This window comes from Sorex araneus, chromosome 8 (genome assembly GCF_027595985.1).
Source record: "Sorex araneus isolate mSorAra2 chromosome 8, mSorAra2.pri, whole genome shotgun sequence".
NCBI classification, from domain to species: Eukaryota; Metazoa; Chordata; class Mammalia; order Eulipotyphla; family Soricidae; genus Sorex; species Sorex araneus.
This window is the reverse complement of record NC_073309.1, coordinates 52,115,122-52,133,825: the sequence shown is the minus strand read 5'-3', so window position 1 is coordinate 52,133,825 and position 18,704 is coordinate 52,115,122. Positions and strand designations below refer to the sequence as shown.

General features: G+C 60.6%; 3 protein-coding genes across 8 annotated transcripts; 2 read left to right on the top strand and 1 right to left on the bottom strand.

The window, feature by feature from the left end:
* Positions 1 to 120: 120 nt before the first annotated feature.
* DBP (D-box binding PAR bZIP transcription factor) lies at positions 121 to 6,018 on the top strand. Its single transcript, XM_004619808.2, has 4 exons — positions 121 to 1,139; positions 1,925 to 2,335; positions 3,911 to 4,122; positions 5,607 to 6,018. The coding sequence occupies exons 1-4, from the start codon at positions 1,001 to 1,003 to the stop codon at positions 5,820 to 5,822; spliced, it is 978 nt and encodes a 325-aa protein (XP_004619865.1). The 5' UTR covers positions 121 to 1,000; the 3' UTR covers positions 5,823 to 6,018.
* Positions 6,019 to 6,182: 164 nt separating this feature from the next.
* On the bottom strand, positions 6,183 to 13,739 carry SPHK2 (sphingosine kinase 2). 6 transcript variants are annotated; one of them, XM_055144994.1, is made up of 8 exons: positions 13,600 to 13,736; positions 13,396 to 13,520; positions 12,524 to 12,662; positions 9,489 to 9,963; positions 8,653 to 8,802; positions 8,474 to 8,568; positions 8,269 to 8,384; positions 6,183 to 7,837 (listed from the first exon to the last, which is right to left on the bottom strand). In XM_055144994.1, exons 3-8 carry the CDS (start codon positions 12,560 to 12,562, stop codon positions 6,748 to 6,750), a joined length of 1,965 nt encoding a protein of 654 aa, XP_055000969.1. In that variant the 5' UTR covers positions 12,563 to 12,662; positions 13,396 to 13,520; positions 13,600 to 13,736; the 3' UTR covers positions 6,183 to 6,747. The 6 variants fall into 6 exon arrangements, with proteins under 6 accessions (XP_055000969.1, XP_004619862.2, XP_004619864.2 ...); XM_004619805.2 differs by lacking the exon at positions 13,396 to 13,520 and having other exon boundaries at positions 13,600 to 13,739; XM_004619807.2 differs by lacking the exon at positions 13,396 to 13,520 and having other exon boundaries at positions 9,489 to 9,783; positions 13,600 to 13,739.
* Positions 13,740 to 13,861: 122 nt separating this feature from the next.
* Positions 13,862 to 17,017, top strand: RPL18 (ribosomal protein L18). The gene is made up of 7 exons (XM_055145000.1): positions 13,862 to 13,996; positions 14,812 to 14,898; positions 15,125 to 15,232; positions 15,592 to 15,690; positions 16,531 to 16,654; positions 16,744 to 16,813; positions 16,903 to 17,017. Exons 1-7 carry the CDS (start codon positions 13,994 to 13,996, stop codon positions 16,976 to 16,978), a joined length of 567 nt encoding a protein of 188 aa, XP_055000975.1. The 5' UTR covers positions 13,862 to 13,993; the 3' UTR covers positions 16,979 to 17,017.
* Positions 17,018 to 18,704: the final 1,687 nt, after the last annotated feature.

The following is an 18,704-nucleotide window of genomic DNA, read 5'->3' as shown; positions in this document are numbered from 1 at the left end:
ATTCTAGACGCGGCGGGGAAACACTTGGGTTATGAAAGAAAACTTCGAGAAGATAATCCCTCACTTCGTAATGCCACTATTCGGTTGTTTTTTTTTTTACATTGACTTGACTTCCTGCTTAGCAAAACAATCATTTAGATGCGCGGCTCCTTTAAGAGGCGCTGCTTTTCACTCTCTTTTCCCCCCCCTTCGTCAGGCAGCACGCGCCGAGCCATGTGCTTCCCCCTCTCGTCTGCCTCATTGGTCCGATCTGGGTCACTGTCCCGCCCCCAGCACCGTTTCCCATTGGACAAATGTAGGTCAGGGTCCCGCCTCTCCAAAAAGCTAGACAACTTCGTGCACTGAACCGCTCACGCGCCCTCCCGAGTCTGGACCGATCTGGGGGTCCCATTGGCTGTGGGTCTCCAAGGTGCGCACTCGATTGGCCTGTGCTTGCAGCCGGAGGGAGGCACGCGGCCCGGGTGCATGGCCCCGCGGGCGGGCGGGGCCCAAAAGGAGGGGTGCGCTCGGTGGCGTCGCGTGTTTTGGTTTGGCTTTTTTTTTCCGCGAAAGAAGTTTGCTTTGGCCACGCCCCGACGCGGCCGCCTCCTCCTGCCCCCTCTCCCGCCCCTTCGCGCACACCTCTTGGTGCGGATTGCAAAGAGCCTCTGCTGGAGAGAGCTGCAGATTTTGCAAGAGTCAAGCTCGCCCACCTTGTAGCAGGAGCGCCTGGGGACCCCTTGAACCCTCGTTGCAAAGAGCCGACGGCCTAATTTGATCACCCCCGCTCCCTTACCCAGCCTGCATGGTCTCCGGGGACCCTCCAGAGTTTCACGTCTCTGCGCGGAGGTCGGCAGATCCCCTAGAATTTACCGTGTCCTGGAGGATCCTGGAGGCTTGCAGGAGCGTCTCGCTCACCACTGGGCAGCCACTCGCCCGAGCCACAGGAGTGCGCCAAGGACGGCCAAGCTGGGTTTTCGTTTCTCCATGAGCCCGTGAGCCTGTGGGCAAGTGCCCGGCAATGGCGCGGCCCGTGAGCGACAGGCCCCCGGCCCCACTGCTGCTGGGCGGCCCGGCCGGGGCCCCCTCTGGAGGGGGTGCGCTGCTTGGACTGAGGAGCCTTCTGCAGGGAACCAACAAGCCCAAAGAGCCAGCTAGCTGTGAGTTCTAACCCCCACACCCCCTCGCCCATCTCACACACTCTTCTCCCCTAGGGATTCAGGTGCTTGCATGGGGGTTGGGTTAGGGGGCAGGCGGTGGGGGGGGGGTGGGGGTGGCGCACAGCTGCCTCCTGAGTGTGGAGTGCATCCCCCCACCTCCCTCCACCCAAGTGCCGGGTGTCTAGGCCCCAGCGCTCTGGCTGGGCTCCCGGCGCCCTGCGTCCGGAGGACCCAGAGTCCAGGCCCTTCTTTCCTTTGGTTCTGCAGGTCTGGACCCCTGAGGTCCTGGGCGGAGGGAGGGGGCGTGTCCGATGGCCGCATCGGGTTGACCCGGCCTTGGGCGGGGCCTCCTGGGGTCCCTTGGAGTCTGGGGATGAGGAATGTGCCCCAGGCAGAGTGCCCCTTCCTGAGAGTGGGGGCGGGGAGAAGAGGGCACCGGGGGCAGCGGTAGGTTTCAGAGGAATTACAGAGCTGTCATTTTTTTCTCTCACCTGCCCAACCCTCCACCTCCTCTGTGTGTACCCCGCTCCATCTCAATTTCCTTCCCCTTCCTTCTGTGCCAATTCCTCACTGCATCTCTCTCTGAGCCTCTGTTCCTTTCCCCATCACTGTCCCTCACCTCTTTCTCGGGGTCCTTGCTCTGTCTATCCCCTCTTTTTGTTCATCTCCGCCGTGGGGGGTCTCTCTCCCTCCGGGCCTTTACTCGCGTGTCGGACTCTGGGTTCCCCTGTTCCATCTTCCTTTCCCTTCCCACTCTGCCCGATCTTTCCCTCCCGGCCCCGCAGGTCTCCTGAAGGAAAAGGAGCGCAAGGCGGCTCCGCCGGCATCCACGGTCTCCGGGCCGGGCCTGGAGACGGCGGGCCCGGCGGATGCCCCGGCCGGGGCAGTGGTGGGCGGCGGGTCCCCTCGGGGGCGCCCAGGGGCCGTGCCGGGCCCGGGTCTGTTGGCGCCGCTGCTGTGGGAGCGAACGCTGCCGTTCGGCGACGTGGAGTACGTGGACCTGGACGCCTTCCTGCTGGAGCACGGGCTCCCGCCCAGCCCGCCGCCCCCCGGCGGCCAGTCACCGGCGCCCTCGCCCGTTCGCACGCCCGCGCCCTCGCCCGGGCCCGGCTCCTGCAGCTCGGCGTCCCCTCGCTCCTCACCCGGGCACGCCCCGGCTCGGGCTGCCCTCGGGGCCGCAGGTGGCCACCGCGCAGGTGCGGCGGCAGGGATGGCTCGGGGCTCGGGGCTCGGAGCCCCAAGGGCAGGGCGGTGGGACCCGGGCCGCGCGCCTGGTTCTGGGGCTCCTGGTCAAGGAGTGGGGACTCTTGTCTCCTCACGGATCAGAGACTAGGACGTGTCAATCCACAGGAGAGGAGGGACTTAGGGCCCTAAATTCCAGTGGGGAGGTAGCGTCGTGGATCTTGCAGTGGGGACGTGGCGACCGGGGATCCGGATACTTGTGGGTTACGCAGGGCTGTTGGCTAGGGAGTGCGTTGGGCCCCCGGAATCTGGGCTGGAAATCGGAACTGGGCTGCTAGGGGCTTCACCGGGGCCCACCGCAGGGGAGAAGGCCGAGGTTGGTTAGGTCTCCATGGGTCGGAAAAGCTGGCATCGCAGGTGGCCGGGCTCCCAGGTGCCCGGGGGGCGGGGGCGCTCCAGAGGGAGTAGCTGCCAGATCTTTCTTCTGAATCTTCTTTATATTCCTGGCAGAAGAGGGGGCCGGAACTCTAACTGGCAGGCCACGGTGAGACGATCAGGGGCCCCGGTTCTTCTGTATTCACCCTCCAAGGTGCTGGGTGCCCCGATCCGTGGAGGTTGAACGAGGTTCGAGCGAGGGAACAGAGCCTTGGGGGTCTCCGGGGGTCCCTGTATCAGGTCGGGGACCCCCAGGCCGGGTCAGACCTCCGGGCAGAACCGGGGCCCTCCACTCCCCGCTGCACATTCCCACTCCACGTGAGTCCTCGCCTCCTCCGTGGTTCGCGCACGCGCGGTCACGCGGGGTGGGGCGGGGTCTGGGGAGCGCGCGGGCTCCCGGACGGGTTGGGGGCGGAGCGGGAAAAGCAGGCGCCCGCACGTGACTCGGCCCTGAACCTGTGTCCTCAACTGGCCCCGGCTGGCTCGCTCTTAAAGGCACAGGCTGCCACAACTCTGGCACTGTTCCCTCTTCCCCCCACCCCCTCTCCCCCGCGAAGCTAGTTTGCAACCCTTCAGAGCTAGTAGGTCTTAAGAATCTCACTGGAGGGACTGGAACGATAGTACAGCAGGGAGGGTGTTTGCCTTGCATGCGGCAGGTTCGATTCCCAGCATCCTATACCGTCCCCCGATTTGCACTGCCAGGAGTAATTCCTGAGTGCAAAGCCAGGCGTAATCCCCGTGCATCGCCAAGTGTGACCCAAAAAGAAAAAAAAAAAACTCTCACACTGGAAGTTTTTGCAGGGCATTGCATTCTTTTCCTCTGAACAGCCCAGACCGGGCACTCTGCTTTTGGCTGAGGATTCCCTGAGGTTGCAGAAGCAGTCTTTCTGAGCCCTATTTATGTTATTTAGGGCGAGCCAGGCATGGTTGGGCCTCAGTTTCCCTGTTTCTAAAGGATGTGTTGGTTCCAGCACGTCGGAGCATCTTTGTGACTTAGAGGCCTTCCGCATTTATATTTGCCAGGCTGTTATGCCATCTGTTCCATGCCATCACTGCTCTCCTGGGGTGAATAGGTTCCTGTGAGCAAGGGGTTGCCTCTGAGCACCTTCTCCTTGAAATGCACACTCCAGGTGACACGTTTTATTTCTCCCAAGGTCTGACCTCTCGGGACACTCCCAGCCCGGTGGACCCGGACACCGTGGAGGTGTTGATGACCTTTGAACCCGACCCTGCTGATCTAGCCCTGTCCAGCATTCCTGGCCATGAGACCTTTGACCCTCGGAGACATCGATTCTCAGAGGAGGAATTAAAGCCCCAACCCATCATGAAGAAGGCCCGGAAGATCCAGGTGCCAGAGGAGCAGAAGGTGAGGGCACCGAGGTGGCAGTGGGCGTGGCCTGCATCACCCTTCCCTTCTGCTCGTCTGGGCTTTGCCCTGGGCTGCACTAGCAGGGTCTCCTGGCCTACAGCTAGGGTTGAGGGTGGGGTCGTAGAGGGGTGTGCTGGAGATTCCTGGAGATGGAGTACAGACTCAGTCTGTCCTGCTTTTCTGGGGTGTCTCTAGCACTTGCGGTGGCTGAGGACAGATACCTTTAGCTCTCATTTCTGAGCTCTTCTATGGCACCTACCATGCTCTAATTGAATTGGCCTAGGGGGTATGTTGCCAGCCTCTCCAGGCTCTTTCCTGGGCCCAGACTGCTTGTGGATAAGAGGCCTTAGGTGCCCCTGCACAGCCAGGTTCACATTTGAATTTGGGGGTGCTTCCAGCAGCAACTGCATCTTTTTCAGGAGGTCCATACCCAGTGGTGCTGGGGGACGGGGGTGGGGGGGCTGGAGGTGCTGGCAGTGGAACCGAGAGCTTCTACATGCAGTACACATACTCCAGTGCTGTCACACCCAAGCTGCTGGCATCAGCCCATCAAACAATTCTATTTTTTTGGTTTTTAGGCCACCCCAGTGATGCTCAGTGGTTACTCCTAGTTCTGCACTCAGGGATCACTCCTGGCAGGAGTATGGCATGCCCGGGATCAAATCTGGGTTGGCTGTGAGCAAAGCAAGCACCCTCCTTGCTGTCCTGTTGTTCTGACCCCCATCAACCAGTTTTAGGGCAGTGGTTTCTCCAGCCCTAGGCTGCAGGTGCCAGGCTCTGATTAAATGTGGGTGTGGAGGGGCTTCTTGCAACCCCCTGGGCTTTGTTGTGGAGCAGATCCCCTCAGCACCCTGATTCCAGGTCTGGGCAGTTCCAGGCCTGATGGACTGAGTGGGAAGTAGGTGAGAGACACCTCAGCTGAAATCCCTTTGCTGGGGGAAGGTAGCCCGTAGCCTCTAATTGAAGCCTGTGGGTTGGTGACTGTGATAGGTCACTGGGACTAGTTAGCTCCTCCCCCTCCCCCTGCGAGAGGTTGCCTTGGCAACCAGGTCATAGGAGCCAGGCTCTGGGAAGGCTTTATGGGACACTGCATCCCACCAGTTTGCGCTCTCCTTAGCAACCAGGCACTGGGAGGCTGATGGATTTCTCTCCCAGCTCCCACACCTTGTTGCTAGGGTATGTGCATCCTTAGCAACAGGGAGCTAAAATACAGGCCCTTTGTGGAAGGAGGGTCAGGGGTCTGTGGCCCGAAGCTCAGTTGCAGGGGATGGAGGAATATCCGGTGCTTTCGCTGTGGCCAGTCACCTACTCTCTTTGGCAACTTGGGCCCTAAGAGGGCAAACCCTTGGGTCTGAACCCTGCAGGAGACTTAATATCCTTTGGGTCTGGCTGTCGGGCCAGAAGCAACCCCAGAGGGCCCGTTATCCACTGCTCTTTTTAGTGCTTCTGGGCCTCAGCGGCTCCTTCCTTTCCTCCCCCAGGACGAGAAGTACTGGAGCCGGCGGTACAAGAATAATGAGGCAGCCAAGCGGTCCCGAGATGCGCGTCGGCTCAAGGAGAACCAGATATCCGTGCGGGCGGCCTTCCTGGAGAAGGAGAATGCCCTGCTGCGGCAAGAGGTGGTGGCTGTACGCCAGGAGCTGTCACACTACCGCGCCGTGCTATCACGCTACCAGGCCCAGCATGGGGCCCTGTGAGATGGCCCTGTCTGACAGTCAGGGGGCCCCAGGGGCGTGGGACAATGCAGATCAAATACATTTATATTTTTAAGAAAAAGCGAGCCTCCCGCCTCCGGCGTGGGGGCATCCGTGCCCTCCGGCCGGGCACGGTGGGGTCCCCACCCTCCCATTGCCTCCGTGGCCACGATCCTGAATAAAACTTGCGAACCCCAGAGCCAGCTGTTGTGGGGTAGACAGCAGCTTCCTGGGCCAGCTTTGGGTCGGCAGGTCACCTGGGCCGCAATCCGTTGCGCTGCGACCCACGCTTGGAGGCGGGGGGGGGGGGGGGGGCGGTCGCGCCTTCCCCGCGGCTGCAGGATGGAGTAAGGGGCAAGGGACTGAGAGAGGAGGAGCGATGGCCTTTATTGCATAGGACCTTTCAATTGAAGACTGGGCAGACTGCGCTGGAGGCAGGCAGGGGGCCTGGGCGTCCCCGCCCCCGCGGCTGTAAGGGCATTAGTGCAAATCGACGGGCCGGCGCCGGGCACCGGGGAACCTGCCCCTCTGGGTTTTTTGGCCAGCTGAGTGGAGGCACCTGGGTGGACAGGGCGAGACCCAGCCCTGACTGGCCAATGAACTAAGGCCTCCTGCAGCCGGCACACCCTAGACCCTGTCATTGGACGACAGTTAAGGCAGGCCCCGCCCTCAGCCAACCGGGCTTCTGCTGCCGGTCCAGCTGAACTCCACGCCCCCTCCGTCAGGCACTACCCTCACACATCTGTAACCATAGGTACCCCCTGTCCCTAAAATCCAGACCGCCTGCCAGAATCACCCCTGGTTTCCAGGGAGCCAGCCTGGTCCTGAGACGGGGCCGGGCCCTCAGCAGTGAGGTCCCTACCCTCTCTCGGCCTGGAATCCTGCCACATAGAGCATCGGCCCCGCCCACAGCGGACTCGGGTCTGACTCAAGGCTCCCGCCCTGGCGGCCCAGTGAGAAGGGTGCCTAGGCCCGGGTGCACCTGGGCCTGCAGGGGTCCGTACTCCACCTGCTCGCCGTCCACCGTGAGCACACCTCGGGGCGTGAGCGGCTCCAGGCGGAAGGCGCGGGCCGCTGCATAGCCCAGTTGTGGGCAGCCCAGGCGGAAGTGGTTGCCCCGCTCCATGGCCAGGAACAGGCGCAGCAGTGCTGCGCGGGAGATGCCGCTTCGCACCCAGAAAAGGTGCACCAGGCCATCGTCGAAGCGCGCATGGGGTGCGGCCACCAGGTCGGCTCCCAGGTGGCTGGGCGAGATGGCCAGCATGAGCACAAAGTCTCCCTCCAGCGTCACCCAGCCCGGGGGCAGTGGGCTGCCCAGAGGAGGGAGCAGGTGGTCTGGTGGGCCCCCAGCTGAACTGGCCACTGGGGAGTCAGGGGTGGGCGCGGGCTGCCCAATAGGCAGGGGCACTTCTGGGACACCCTCTGTGATGGGCGAGAGCAGAGTCACCTTCGGGGTGCCAGGGGGTGAGTGCAGCAGGGGGTCCGGGGACAGAGGCGCATCCCCGGCTCCACCCCAGTCCCCAGCCAGCTCTGGGGCCCCACCATTGAGGGCCAGACTGGGCATGGCTTCTGGGGAGCCTGGGGAGGTGAGGGCCGTCTGGGGCTGGGGAAGGGGGAGGGGGAGATCAGACACTGAACGGTGTAGGGGTGAATGGGCCATGGGTGGCGCTGGGGCCGGGACCAAGGTCAGCTCAGATTTGGCACGGGGCAGGCCATGGCCGGTGGGAGACGACGCTGGCTCCACGGTGGCAGGGAGGTAGGAGAGGCGTCCTCGGTAAGTGTGCAGCGCGGCCAGGCCCAGAACCGTGCCCAGTGTGAAGCGGGCGCTTCCCAGGGCCCGGAAGCGCTCACTCTGGATGTCCACATCTGACACAAAGCCCCAGGCCACAGACAAGAAGGAGAAACAGCGGGCGCCCGAGGCCAGGGTGACGGAGAGTAGGTCCAGTGGGCAGTCCCCGCCCCGGCAGAGCAGCAGCGAGCAGTTGATGAGCAGGTCGAGGCCCAGGGCCTGCTGGAACCTGCAGCCAGGCACAGTGGGGAGGAAGAAAGTGCTGAGCTGGAGAGAAATGGCCTGTGTGTGTGCGTTGGGGTGCAAGAAGATTGCAAACCTTGGGGGCCGGAGTGATAGCACAGTGGGAAGGGTGTTTGCCTTGCACGTGGCCGACCTGGGTTCAATCCCCGGCATCCCATATGGTCCCCCAAGCACCACCAGGAGTAATTTCTGAGTACAGAGCCAGGAGTAACCCCTGAGCAATGCTGGGTGCGACCCAAAAAGCAAAAAAAAAAAAAAAAAAAAAAAAAAAAATGCAAACCGGGCCCGGATACAGCCCTGGCACAAGGCTGGCAGGAATGTCCAGGGGGTGGGCACACTACCAGGAGGTGTGGGCACCGAGGTTCTGGGTTCCCCTGGCCCCAATGAGGTTCACCCCAGGCACTAGTGTCCACCTACCCCCCATGTTGGTTCACAGCTCCTGCCAGCGCGTTTCCAGAGCCGCAGGGAAGGACACCCACAGGCGTCTTCACAGCCTCCTCCCAGTCAGGCCGATCCAGAAGACCATTGAGTACCTACAGGGAGGGAGGGCAGAGGAGTAGGGGCCGGCTCGGGCCCGCAACCCCCAGAGCTCAGGCCTGGGCGCTGGGTACTCCTGCCCTACCTCGTACAGCAGCCCGTCCCCAGAGACTGTGATGATCCCATCCCACTCGCTCAGGCTCAAACCCTGGACCAGCTCCCGGGCGTGGTTCTGTCGTTCTGATACAGGGGAGTCAGAAGGTGAGGTGGACTTTCCCCTCGCAGGCACACATTTCCCCCCCCAACACACACACACTGCCTTACCTGTCTGGATAAGGTTGAAGGACAGGCCCGCCTCAGCGATCATGGGCAGCACGTGGTTCTTGCACCACTGCCAGGCCAGGCCCCGCCCCCCGTAGGGATTGACCAATAGGAGCAGCCGGGGTGCACGCGGCAGAAGCTCCAGGTTGATTTCTGCGGAGAGAGGGGAAAGCGTCTCCTGAGGCCAGAGGGGTCCCGTGGGAGATGAAAAGCCGCCAAGGGGGCATTGGGGCACTGCATGGTACCCGGTGTGCCCCAAGCACTGTCAGGCAGGAAAAACCAAAGGATGAGTGTCCCAGGTCCCTCCACCAAAAGCCAGGAACTGCTGATGGCAAACGGGATGAGTCAGGGCGAGGACAGAGCCTCACCTGCCAGCTCAGGGGTGTACCCTGCCCCACCTCCCCCAAGTCGAGGACAAAGCAGGGCTTGAGTATCTAATCCCGGTGCCCTTTGGACCTGCCGAGGGGGAGGAGGTGAACTGTGGTTTCCACTCACCCCTAACACCCGGACCCCAGGATTAGGTTTCTCACTCTACCAGGAGGCTCCCTCAGCACTGCTCTCCCAGGGCAGGTCCACAGAGGGGGACCCTTAAACCTTTGCCTCCCTGATGAGCCTGCCTTTAAGCCCTCCGCGACCCCACCCCCACCCCCAGGCTGGGCTCCAAGGATGCTCTAGGGGGCCTCCGTGAGCATCCGCCAACCTGGACTGGGCCTTTGGTCTCTCAGTCAGGAGCCTTGGGCTGGGCCCTGAAGAAATGGGGCACCCGAGTGGGAAATCCAGCTGGAGCGCAGCACCCAGGGCAACAGAGACCAAGGTGCCCGCGGGGCCCAGTGCCTCACCCCCATCCCCTGGCAGTGGCAGTCCCCGCAGCAGGCAGGTCAGCGTGGCAGCCCAGCGCTGGGCCTCGGCCCGGTTCTCCTCATAGGTGGCGCCCCCGTCCACCTGGAAGGTGCGGGCATCTCTGCGGCGGCCCCCACGCCGGCCCCGGGGGTAGGTGTAGACACAGAAGTAGGCGGCCGAGTCCGAGGGGCTGCGGCTCCGCAGGGTGCTGCAGCCGGAGACCTCAGCCAGCGAGACCAGGCCTCCCCGGGGCCGGGCTTCGGGCTTGGGGCGCAGCCGCTGTATGTGCAGGGCCTGTGGTGTGAGAGTGAGGGCGAAGCGTGAGCCCCGGGCCGGGTAGGAGCCAAACTCGCCATGCAGGAGCGGGGTGCTGGCAGCCAGCGGTGGCAGTGGTGGCGGGGCCATGGCCTCTGCTGGGCGCAGGGCGCTCCGAGGCCCGTGGCCCCAGCTCCAAGTCAGCTCCCGGTCCGGCTTCTGTGGGGAGGGAGGAGGGCAGGAATCAGAGGCCAGGACTCCCATGGCAGGTGGAGGGTGGAAGGGTCGCAGGAGACAGTGAGGGGTAGTGACAGGTGACACAGTGGCAACGGGGGCAAACTGATATTAAGGAGAGAGATGGGGGGCGCTGGGGAGCAGGTGCTCCCCAGATATGCACAGGCCCTCGTGGGTGACCCAGTTCTAATCCGGCTCTCAGCCCTCACTGTACCAACTGGCTGGAACTAACAGACAAATACAGAATCAAGAGGAAAAAGCCAGTGTGCTGGTGATGGAGGACTCTGTGGGGAGACAGAGGGGCAGGGAACGGGGATGGTGGCACGCCAAGCAGAAAGGAGCATCCAATGACCGAGAAAAAACAGGCCAATAGGGAATCCCCTCTGGCTACAGTCAAAGCCCCTGCAGAGAGAGGAGGGGTGAGGTCTGAGGCGCAGAGAAAAGGGGAGGAGGAAACGGCTTTGAGACAGACCTGAGGATGCTAACAGCATTTAAATCCTGAGGCCTAACAGCTAGAAAATGAAGTTAAGATTTTTTTGTTTTTTTTAAAAAGCTACCGTTGAGACTTAGGAGCGATGGAGGGTGCCAGGAGGGCGGGCAGACAGGGAAGGTGGGAGACAGCAAGAGAGATGAGAAAGGGACACACATGACAAGAAGGACATAAAAGAGCCCGAGGGCCAGCGGTGCCACATGCAGGAGCCTGCAGGGGCCAGGGCTGGGCCCCGGCACTGACCTTGCTGCTGGCCGCCTGCTCTCCAGGGGGCGATGGGAGCTGACTGTGGTCCCCTTCCCCAGCCCTCCCCTTCTGCCCTCTGCCCCGGTTCTGTCTTCTTCTCACCTTTGTTCTCCACAGCCCCGCCCACCCGTCAGCCCGGCCCCTCACCTGCCTCAGAGCAACCCCTTCCGTGCCTGCCTCAAGGGCCTCCCCAAACCCCTGCCCAGGACAGCCCAGTTGGGTCCCACCCTAACTTGATTCACCCCCTTACCTTAAACCAGGAACAGTGCCGTAGAGGCCCCTGCTCCCCCACTCTACCCCCACTCACTGGGTCCCAACCTTTCAGTCTGGGTAGCCCCCATGCCCCACCCTCTTACCAAGCCTCCAAACCCGTCCACCCCATTTCCAAAGCCCGGTCTGAGGTCTCGGTTTCCGTTGTTCCTGCATCTCTCTGACGCTGTTCTGGTTCTCCCATCACCATCCCCCCCCAGTTCCTGGTACCCCAGTCCTGCGCCTGGCCTGCGCTTCCGATCCTCTTGCCCTCTCCTTCCCCCACACTCGGGGCCCTGCCACGATTCCCCCCCACACCCTCTCACTCGCTGCAGGGTGCTCTGCCTGGTAGCCCTCAAGTCAGGGCCAACTGCCCCCTTTCACGGCTCCGGGAGGTGGTGGGGGGAGGGTGTGCATGCTCTCTGCCAATGGTCACAGGCCGGTTTCAGCTGCACCAATGGGGACGCGGGGGCGGGACCAACTGACTGGCTAGCCAGGCGCTGGGACTGGCCGCAGGAGAGCCAAAGAGTGGGCGGGGCACCGCTCGCGCCAGCGCCAGCGCCGCCGCCATCGCCGATGAGGGCACACGCACAGCCGGGGCGGCGTCATGGCCCATGTCCAACACCTGCACCGCCATCTTGGCTGAGGGCACGGGGGTCCAGTCACATATACTGATTTTTCAGAGGGAAAGGGTTGGAAAGAGCAAAGCGGGGGGGAGGGGTTCACATTGATAAAGCAAGGGGAGTTAGTACAAGAGCTTCAGAGAAGTAGTGTCAGAGGGAAAAAAACTAGATTGTAGGGTTTGTTGTCTCTTTTTCAGTACAGGGAAGCAGACACAGAAAATAGAGAAAAAGACAGTAGAAAAGTGACTAATGAAGGTAAAGGGGAAAGAAAACCCTGAGAAGGACAGGCCAAGACACTTTAGGAATGAAAACCACAGAGCAAATTCATGCATACATTATTTACCTTATACCACCGCAAGGAACCAGCATAACAGGCATCTGACCAGCCAATGACCCAAGAGAAGCACTAGGAGCGACATGGGAAAGAGGAGCTACGAGATTCCTTTGCGTCTCTTTCAGGGGTGAAGCACGGGGAGAATGTCAAGGCCCAGAGGCTGAAAACAAGAGCCAGAGAAATGCAAAGCCAAGAAGAAATTGAAAGAAACCGAGGTAAGACTGATACTATTAGGAGGACTCAAAATGGACATGAATTATAGGGAGAGAGATATATGTGGATAGAGGAAGAGAACTTGCTAGAAATAGAGTTGTGTCAGAAGAAGCTCACATATAGCTAAACAATGTGCCCTGCATTCAACCCAGAGTAGCAATGACACCAGAGTATGTGCCAAAGAATGACTCAAAGACATGGGAGCCGAGAAATCCTGCAATATGAAGAGATGGGGTCACCAAAGACGAGAGCTCGGAGCCTGGGAAGAAAAGTTGACAGATCCAAGAAGTCAGGACTCAAAGCCAGGGAGGTACCATGTCACAGAGACAAAGGGGGAGGGAGAGAGCACTGAATCTCTCAGGATGGTGGTCCAGGCTTTCTGACCCTTACCTGGTCCTGCTTCTCTGTTGCTCTGAGGGGTCCATTCATCCACTGGCATCAGCCGGGCCCTGGCCCTGGCCCTGGGTCAGAGCCCATGGGCAGGGGGGATGAACAAAAGGTTCTCACGATCCACGCGTGGCCTTGGCCTCTGTGGAGAAGTAAGTCAGTAAGTGGGAACATCAGGGGTCAAATGGAGGTCAGAATGAATGAGCCGGAGCCCCCAAATGCAGAGCCTCCCTGAAGAAGTCAACAGGAGCGGGGTCAGCTTCTTCCCTGTCCGTTCATCTTCTCTCACTTGGAAAGGGCTAAGAAGGGGAGTGGAGGGAATTTTTAATGGAGCACTAATGTGAAAAGCACCATCCTAAGCACTTTTATTAATTTACATAATAATGGGTAACACCTTCTGGGGCAGACCTGTTACCATGCCCTTCTGAAGGGGATAAGAAAGGTGTCATGGCTTGCCCGAGCCCCATTGTTAGCACACCCCGGATTAGAAGTTACCGAATCAGCGGCAAGGCCCCTGCTCCACTTTTGCTTCTGCTTTCCTCTACCCCTTGGATCGTATCTTCATTTTCCTCCCTCCTCTCTCTAGTCTCCCGGTCTGGATCACCTCACCCTACTTCTCCTGAAAACCTCTTGAACTCTGTCCTCGGCACCCTTACTGAAGCTTCTTAAGCCAGCCCCTCTTCACCACCCCATGCCACCCACCCAACCCGGGCCTTGGCGCCCTCCTTTGCGCTCCAGTACCGTGAGCATCCCTCACTCCGAGAACTGGAATCTCTCTGGCAGAGAAAAAGCAGCCTCCCCACCCCCCAGCGGCAAAGGCGGCGGAGGTATTAGGGAAGGTCTATCTAGAGGCGCGGGGGAGAAGCAGGACTGACATGGGGCGTTACAGGATGTTCTATGCAACGCTGCAGCAAGAAGATCTGACGTTAGACCGCACGGAGAACTTCCGGAGCTGCAGCCCCGCCAGGGATGCGCAGCACCAGATACGGCGGAGGTGAGCCTGCAAAGGAAACGCCCGGATCGAGGGGTCAGAGGTTACCCGAGTTCCCGACACAGCCCCGCCAGCCCCGCCTCCTCACCGCCAACACTCCCGCCGGGTCCTCCGGGAGCCACAGAGAGGTCGTCGGCGTTGGACCAGAGCGTCACCTCGCGCCGCGTCCTCCTAGCTCCGTGCATCTCTCGTTCCCAAAGCCCTTTTTTTCCCGGAAGACCATCGAGAAGAGAGCCCGGGTAGGGCCAGAGAGGCCTCCGATGTGCCGGCCTTGACGTAACGAATAAGGTGGTTATTTATCCACCTTATTCCGGAACCTCCCATCTAGCTCGTGCTCCGATTCACCACCGAGAGACCCGCGTCGTGGTAGAGCGCCGCGTCGCGCGCCAGTGACGGCATGCAAGCGCCATTCGCTCAGTGGTTTCCCCGCCCATCCGGCCCTGTTCTCTCTTTCCGGACCTGGCCGAACTGAAGGCGCCATCATGGTGAGCTCCTTTTGGGGCATTTAGCGCTACACAATCCACTGCCATCCTTCACAGTGTTAGACTGGGAACATGGCAGAGAGAGACAGGGAGTTCGGGGTGTCTGATAGAGGCGATTTGTTCGTTGGGGAGACTTTCAGTGGTGCCCGAAGACCAGGGATGGGTCGTTCTCATCCTCCCGCAGCCTGGCTGGAGCGCCCATTCAATAGATGGTCAGGTGGAGGTCCAAGGAGGTTCAGGGAAGGGTTCGGGGCCACGATGCCGAAAAGTCACGGGATCAGGATTCGGACCCGTGCCCATCTCTTCGCTTTCTTCGCGAGTTGGCTTCACAGGTCCCGCGGGTTTGCGTTCGAGAAGAAACGAGTCAGAAGCGCTTGCTTTTCTTGCCCAGGTTTTTTGCAAGCTCGGATGGACCCGGAAGCCATTAAAATTTAAACAAGCGATTCCTGAGTCTCAGCATTTCACCCTCGGTTTTTTCCGATGCAAAGTGTCGGAGTCTTGCCGGGGTTGGAGGCGCGGGCTCAGGATGCGGGGTGAACGGGGTTGGGGGCTAGTTCTCTGCCGAATGTTCCAAGTGAAAGACTGGTCAGTGTCAGTGGATTGGGATCTGCTCCATATTGGAGCAAGTTTTGCCCACTGAGGCTCTTTTTATTGCGGGATGGGGGGGGTGTTGGGGAGCAGAAAACCCTGGCGGTTACTTTTCCTGGAGCTGCCACCAGTGGCCTGCTTGTCACACTTCCCCAGACGGGGCTGCCACCCTGGCTCCACAAGGTGCCCGGCGATCAGCTGGGCCCAAGCTCCTTCATTCACCCCCACAGGGAGTCGATATCCGCCACAACAAAGACCGGAAGGTGCGGCGCAAAGAGCCCAAGAGTCAGGACATCTACCTGAGGCTGCTGGTCAAGGTGAGGTGGGGCCTGAGTCCCCTTGGGCAGGCCCCTGCCGGGCCTGTCCTGCTTGACCACCCTAGTCCCATCCATGCCTAGAAGGACGTTCTGTCTGCAACCTTTTGACTGGAACACTGGGGCCCGGGACTCCAGAGATTGGGAGACACAGAACAATACTGGCTTGACTGTCCTGAGGGTAGGGCCGTGGACAGCCCCTGTGGTCACTCCCTTGTCCCTTCTGCAGCTGTACCGGTTTCTGGCCAGACGCACCAACTCCACGTTCAATCAGGTTGTGCTGAAGAGACTGTTCATGAGCCGAACCAACCGGCCACCTCTGTCCCTGTCCCGTATGGTAAGCGACTGCGGGTGCTGGGCTGGCTGTCGTGCTTGGCCTGATTGGGTGGGGGGAGCTTGAGTGGCTCTCTTGAATGCAGGTCCTAGAATGCAAATGTTAATTCTCCTTTTTTGGTTGTCTTGGGGGAACTTTGGTTTGGGGGCCACCCCTGCAGTCCTCAGGGCTAACTGGCGGCTCTGTGCTCGCTTCACTCCTTGCTGGCTCAGGGGACTCTCTTGAGGTGCCGGGGGTTGAACCCAGGTTGTCTGTGCAAGGCAACACCCCTTCCACCTGCGCGGATGAGGGTTGTGGGGAGTCTTGCGTGGTCTGCAGAGGCTCTCCGCTCCTCAGAACCTCTCCTCCCCTTCCCCCCCAAGATCCGCAAGATGAAGCTTCCTGGTCGGGAAGGCAAGACAGCTGTGGTGGTGGGAACAATCACAGATGATGTGCGCATTCAGGAGGTGCCCAAACTGAAGGTGAGTGGGGTGGGTGGCCTGCAGGCCTCACTCTGCTTGCTTTGCTGTCGCACCGCTCCGGCTGTTGTGCGTCTGCCCAGAGGTAAGGTGGTAGGCACATCTTACCCAGGTGGCTTTCAGGGGTGATGGGGAATCTGATTAAGTGAGGTGGAGGTTGGGCCATGCCCCAGTGGTGCTTGGGGGTTGCTCTGAGGACATGGGAACCATATGTGGTGCCAGGGGTCAGTGCAGCGTCAGCTGTGTGCAAGGAAAGTACCATAAGCCTGTCCTATACCTACACCCAGCCCCGGATCTCTCTCTTGGTTTTTGGCAATGCTCAGGGGTTACTCCTGGCTCTGCATGTAGGAGTGTTCCCAGGGCCCTGTTGGGTGTCAGGGATGGGACCCAGGTAGACTGTGTGTAAGATAAGTGCCCTCCCTGCAGTATTAGCACTCTGGCTTGGCCCCAGTTCACTTTAAGTAAGCCGCCACCTCTACATGAGAACCCCACTGTGTAACTGCCTGCAAAAATTCAGCCCCAGATGAATCCGTGGTACAGCGTCTGGTTCCCTGCTGGGTACCAGTACCCAGGGTAGCCCCAACTCCACGGGGTGTCCAGGAGAACTGTGGCCAGCACAGGAAGCCCTTCCCTGCCAGTGGTGCAGCAGCAGGGCTCCTGGGCCAGAGTAGCAGCTTTTTGGGGGGTAGGGGGTCACACCTGGCGATGCTCAGGGGACCATATGAGATGCTGGGAATCGAACCCCAGTCGCCCGAGTGCAAGGCGAACACCCTACCTGCTGTGCTATTGCTCAGCGGGTAGAGCAGCTTCTGAGGTGGCTTTGACACACACCCCCCTCCTCAGGTGTGTGCCCTGCGTGTGACTGGCCGCGCCCGAACTCGAATCCTCAAGGCTGGAGGCAAAATCCTAACCTTTGACCAGTTAGCCCTGGACTCCCCCAAAGGCTGTGGAACTGTCCTGCTCTCCGGTGAGTGCAAGGCCAGGGCCCCCAGCCAGCTCCCTAAGGCCACGCGCCTGATAGCCCTGCCTAATGAGCCACTTTTATCGTTGACCTAGGACCCCGCAAAGGCCGGGAAGTGTATAGGCATTTTGGCAAGGCTCCCGGGACCCCACACAGCCACACTAAGTGAGTATAGACCTCCGGTCCCCCATTCCTGCACCCTCAGGGAGGCCTCTGGCTTCATTATAACCTGAACTTCTTCCCTCTCCTTGCAGACCCTATGTGCGTTCCAAGGGCCGCAAGTTCGAGCGTGCCAGAGGCAGAAGGGCCAGCCGCGGCTATAAGAATTGACCTGACTCTGCTTTACTATTAAAAGATTTTGGTTGCTGATTTGGTTGGCCTGTTTGTTGGGGGGGGGGGGGGCGGGACGTGACATGCCAGTGTTTGAGGGCGGGGAATTGGATTAACCCTGTCCAGCCAGTCTGCCAGTGCCCTCTAGTGGACATGCTGTACCCGCAGCTTTTTTTTTTGGGGGGGGGTCACACCCAGCGATGCTCAGGGGTTACTCCTGGCTCTGCACTCAGGAATTGCTCCTGGCAGTGCTTGGGGGACCATATGGGATGCCGGGGATCGAACCCGGGTCGGCTTCGTGCAAGGCAAACGCCCTACCCACTGTGCTATGGATCCGCCCCCCCCCCCCCCCGCAGCTTTTTGTTCCTAAATTGCCCCCCTTTCCTGGGCTAGAGCAATAGCACAGCTGGTAGGGTGTTGGCCTTGCAAAGGCCAACCCAGGTTCAATTCCTCCATCCCTCAGAGCCCGGCAAGTTACTGAGAGTATCCCGCGTGCAGGGCAGAGCCTGGCAAGCTCCCCGTGGCGTATTAGATATGCCAAAAACAGTAATAAGTCTCACAATGGAGACTAGTGCCCGCTTGAGCAAATCAATGAACAGCCGGAGGACGGTGCTACCTGGACCTGTCAACACACCTGTTAATCACACCAGCCCAGCCTTCTCTGTTGGCCACTCCCTGTCCCAGTGGACCCGGAAGTGGGGCGGGGCAGTGGGGAGGCGGTCGCGTGGGAACCGGCCCCGCGGGTGCTAGACTAGACTTCCCTGGAACCAAGAGGCCCATTCTGCCTGGTGCACTGGCCCTCAGGAACGGCTGGTCAAGTGGTGGGTTGGGCCCTCCTGAGGGGCTTCTTCTGGGCTCTGGGGCAGGGCCTGGTCTGTGTTTGCACAAAGGACTGGAGCTATATTGAAACCTGATGAATGAGGCCAAGCCTGGCAGAAGAATCCCCAGAATAAAGGCGGGTCTGCAGCACCCCCCTGCTGTTGGCACCAACCCTCTGAAAAGGCAAGCACTGGGGACACGGTGGGGAGAAGGTGGGCCTTGCTCTATTTTCTGCAGGGGCACTCACTGACTGGAGGACTGGAGTCGAGGGTGTGCAGGGATTGGGCACAGAATCCAAGAGGGGCACCTTGGGGGTAGGCTGGGGCTGGACTGAGAAAGTTCTGGAACAGTATTGAGTCAGCTGCTGGTGCACAGGAGGTGGGCTTTCCCCAGAATTCAGGAACTGGAGCCACTCAGCCCAGGGGCTGGTTCGAGGGTGGTCTGGAACCTCTTGGCTGGAGCTGGGACTTCCACCCAGGCGCTTCTCTGCAGCAACCCCCCTCCACGGCCTGGACAGGGCCCTCTGGAGATAGACTGGCCAAGGGGCCCCCTGTCCTGGGCGGGGCAGGGCGCCGCCAGCACTCCCTGGAGTGCATTCCTCCACTGTTGAGTGGGTGCCCGGCTGCCGGGGTGCCGCGGCGAGCTCGGGCTCTGCCCGGTGGGCCTTGGGAAGTGCCCTTATTTCCACAGCAGCCGACCCTGGCTGAGTCTCCAACCACGAGGAGCTTTGGGGACATAGAGGCCACAGCTGACCCAGGGACCTCCCTGCAGGCTCTGGTGCCTGTCCTGGCCTGCCCAGGTCTGAAGTATCTGTTGGGGGCTGGGTGGCCTGGGGGCTGTGAGTCGTGGGGTCTCAGATGGGTGGCGACTGAGCCAGGTTGCAGGGAGGAAAGGTTGGGGTTCTGCT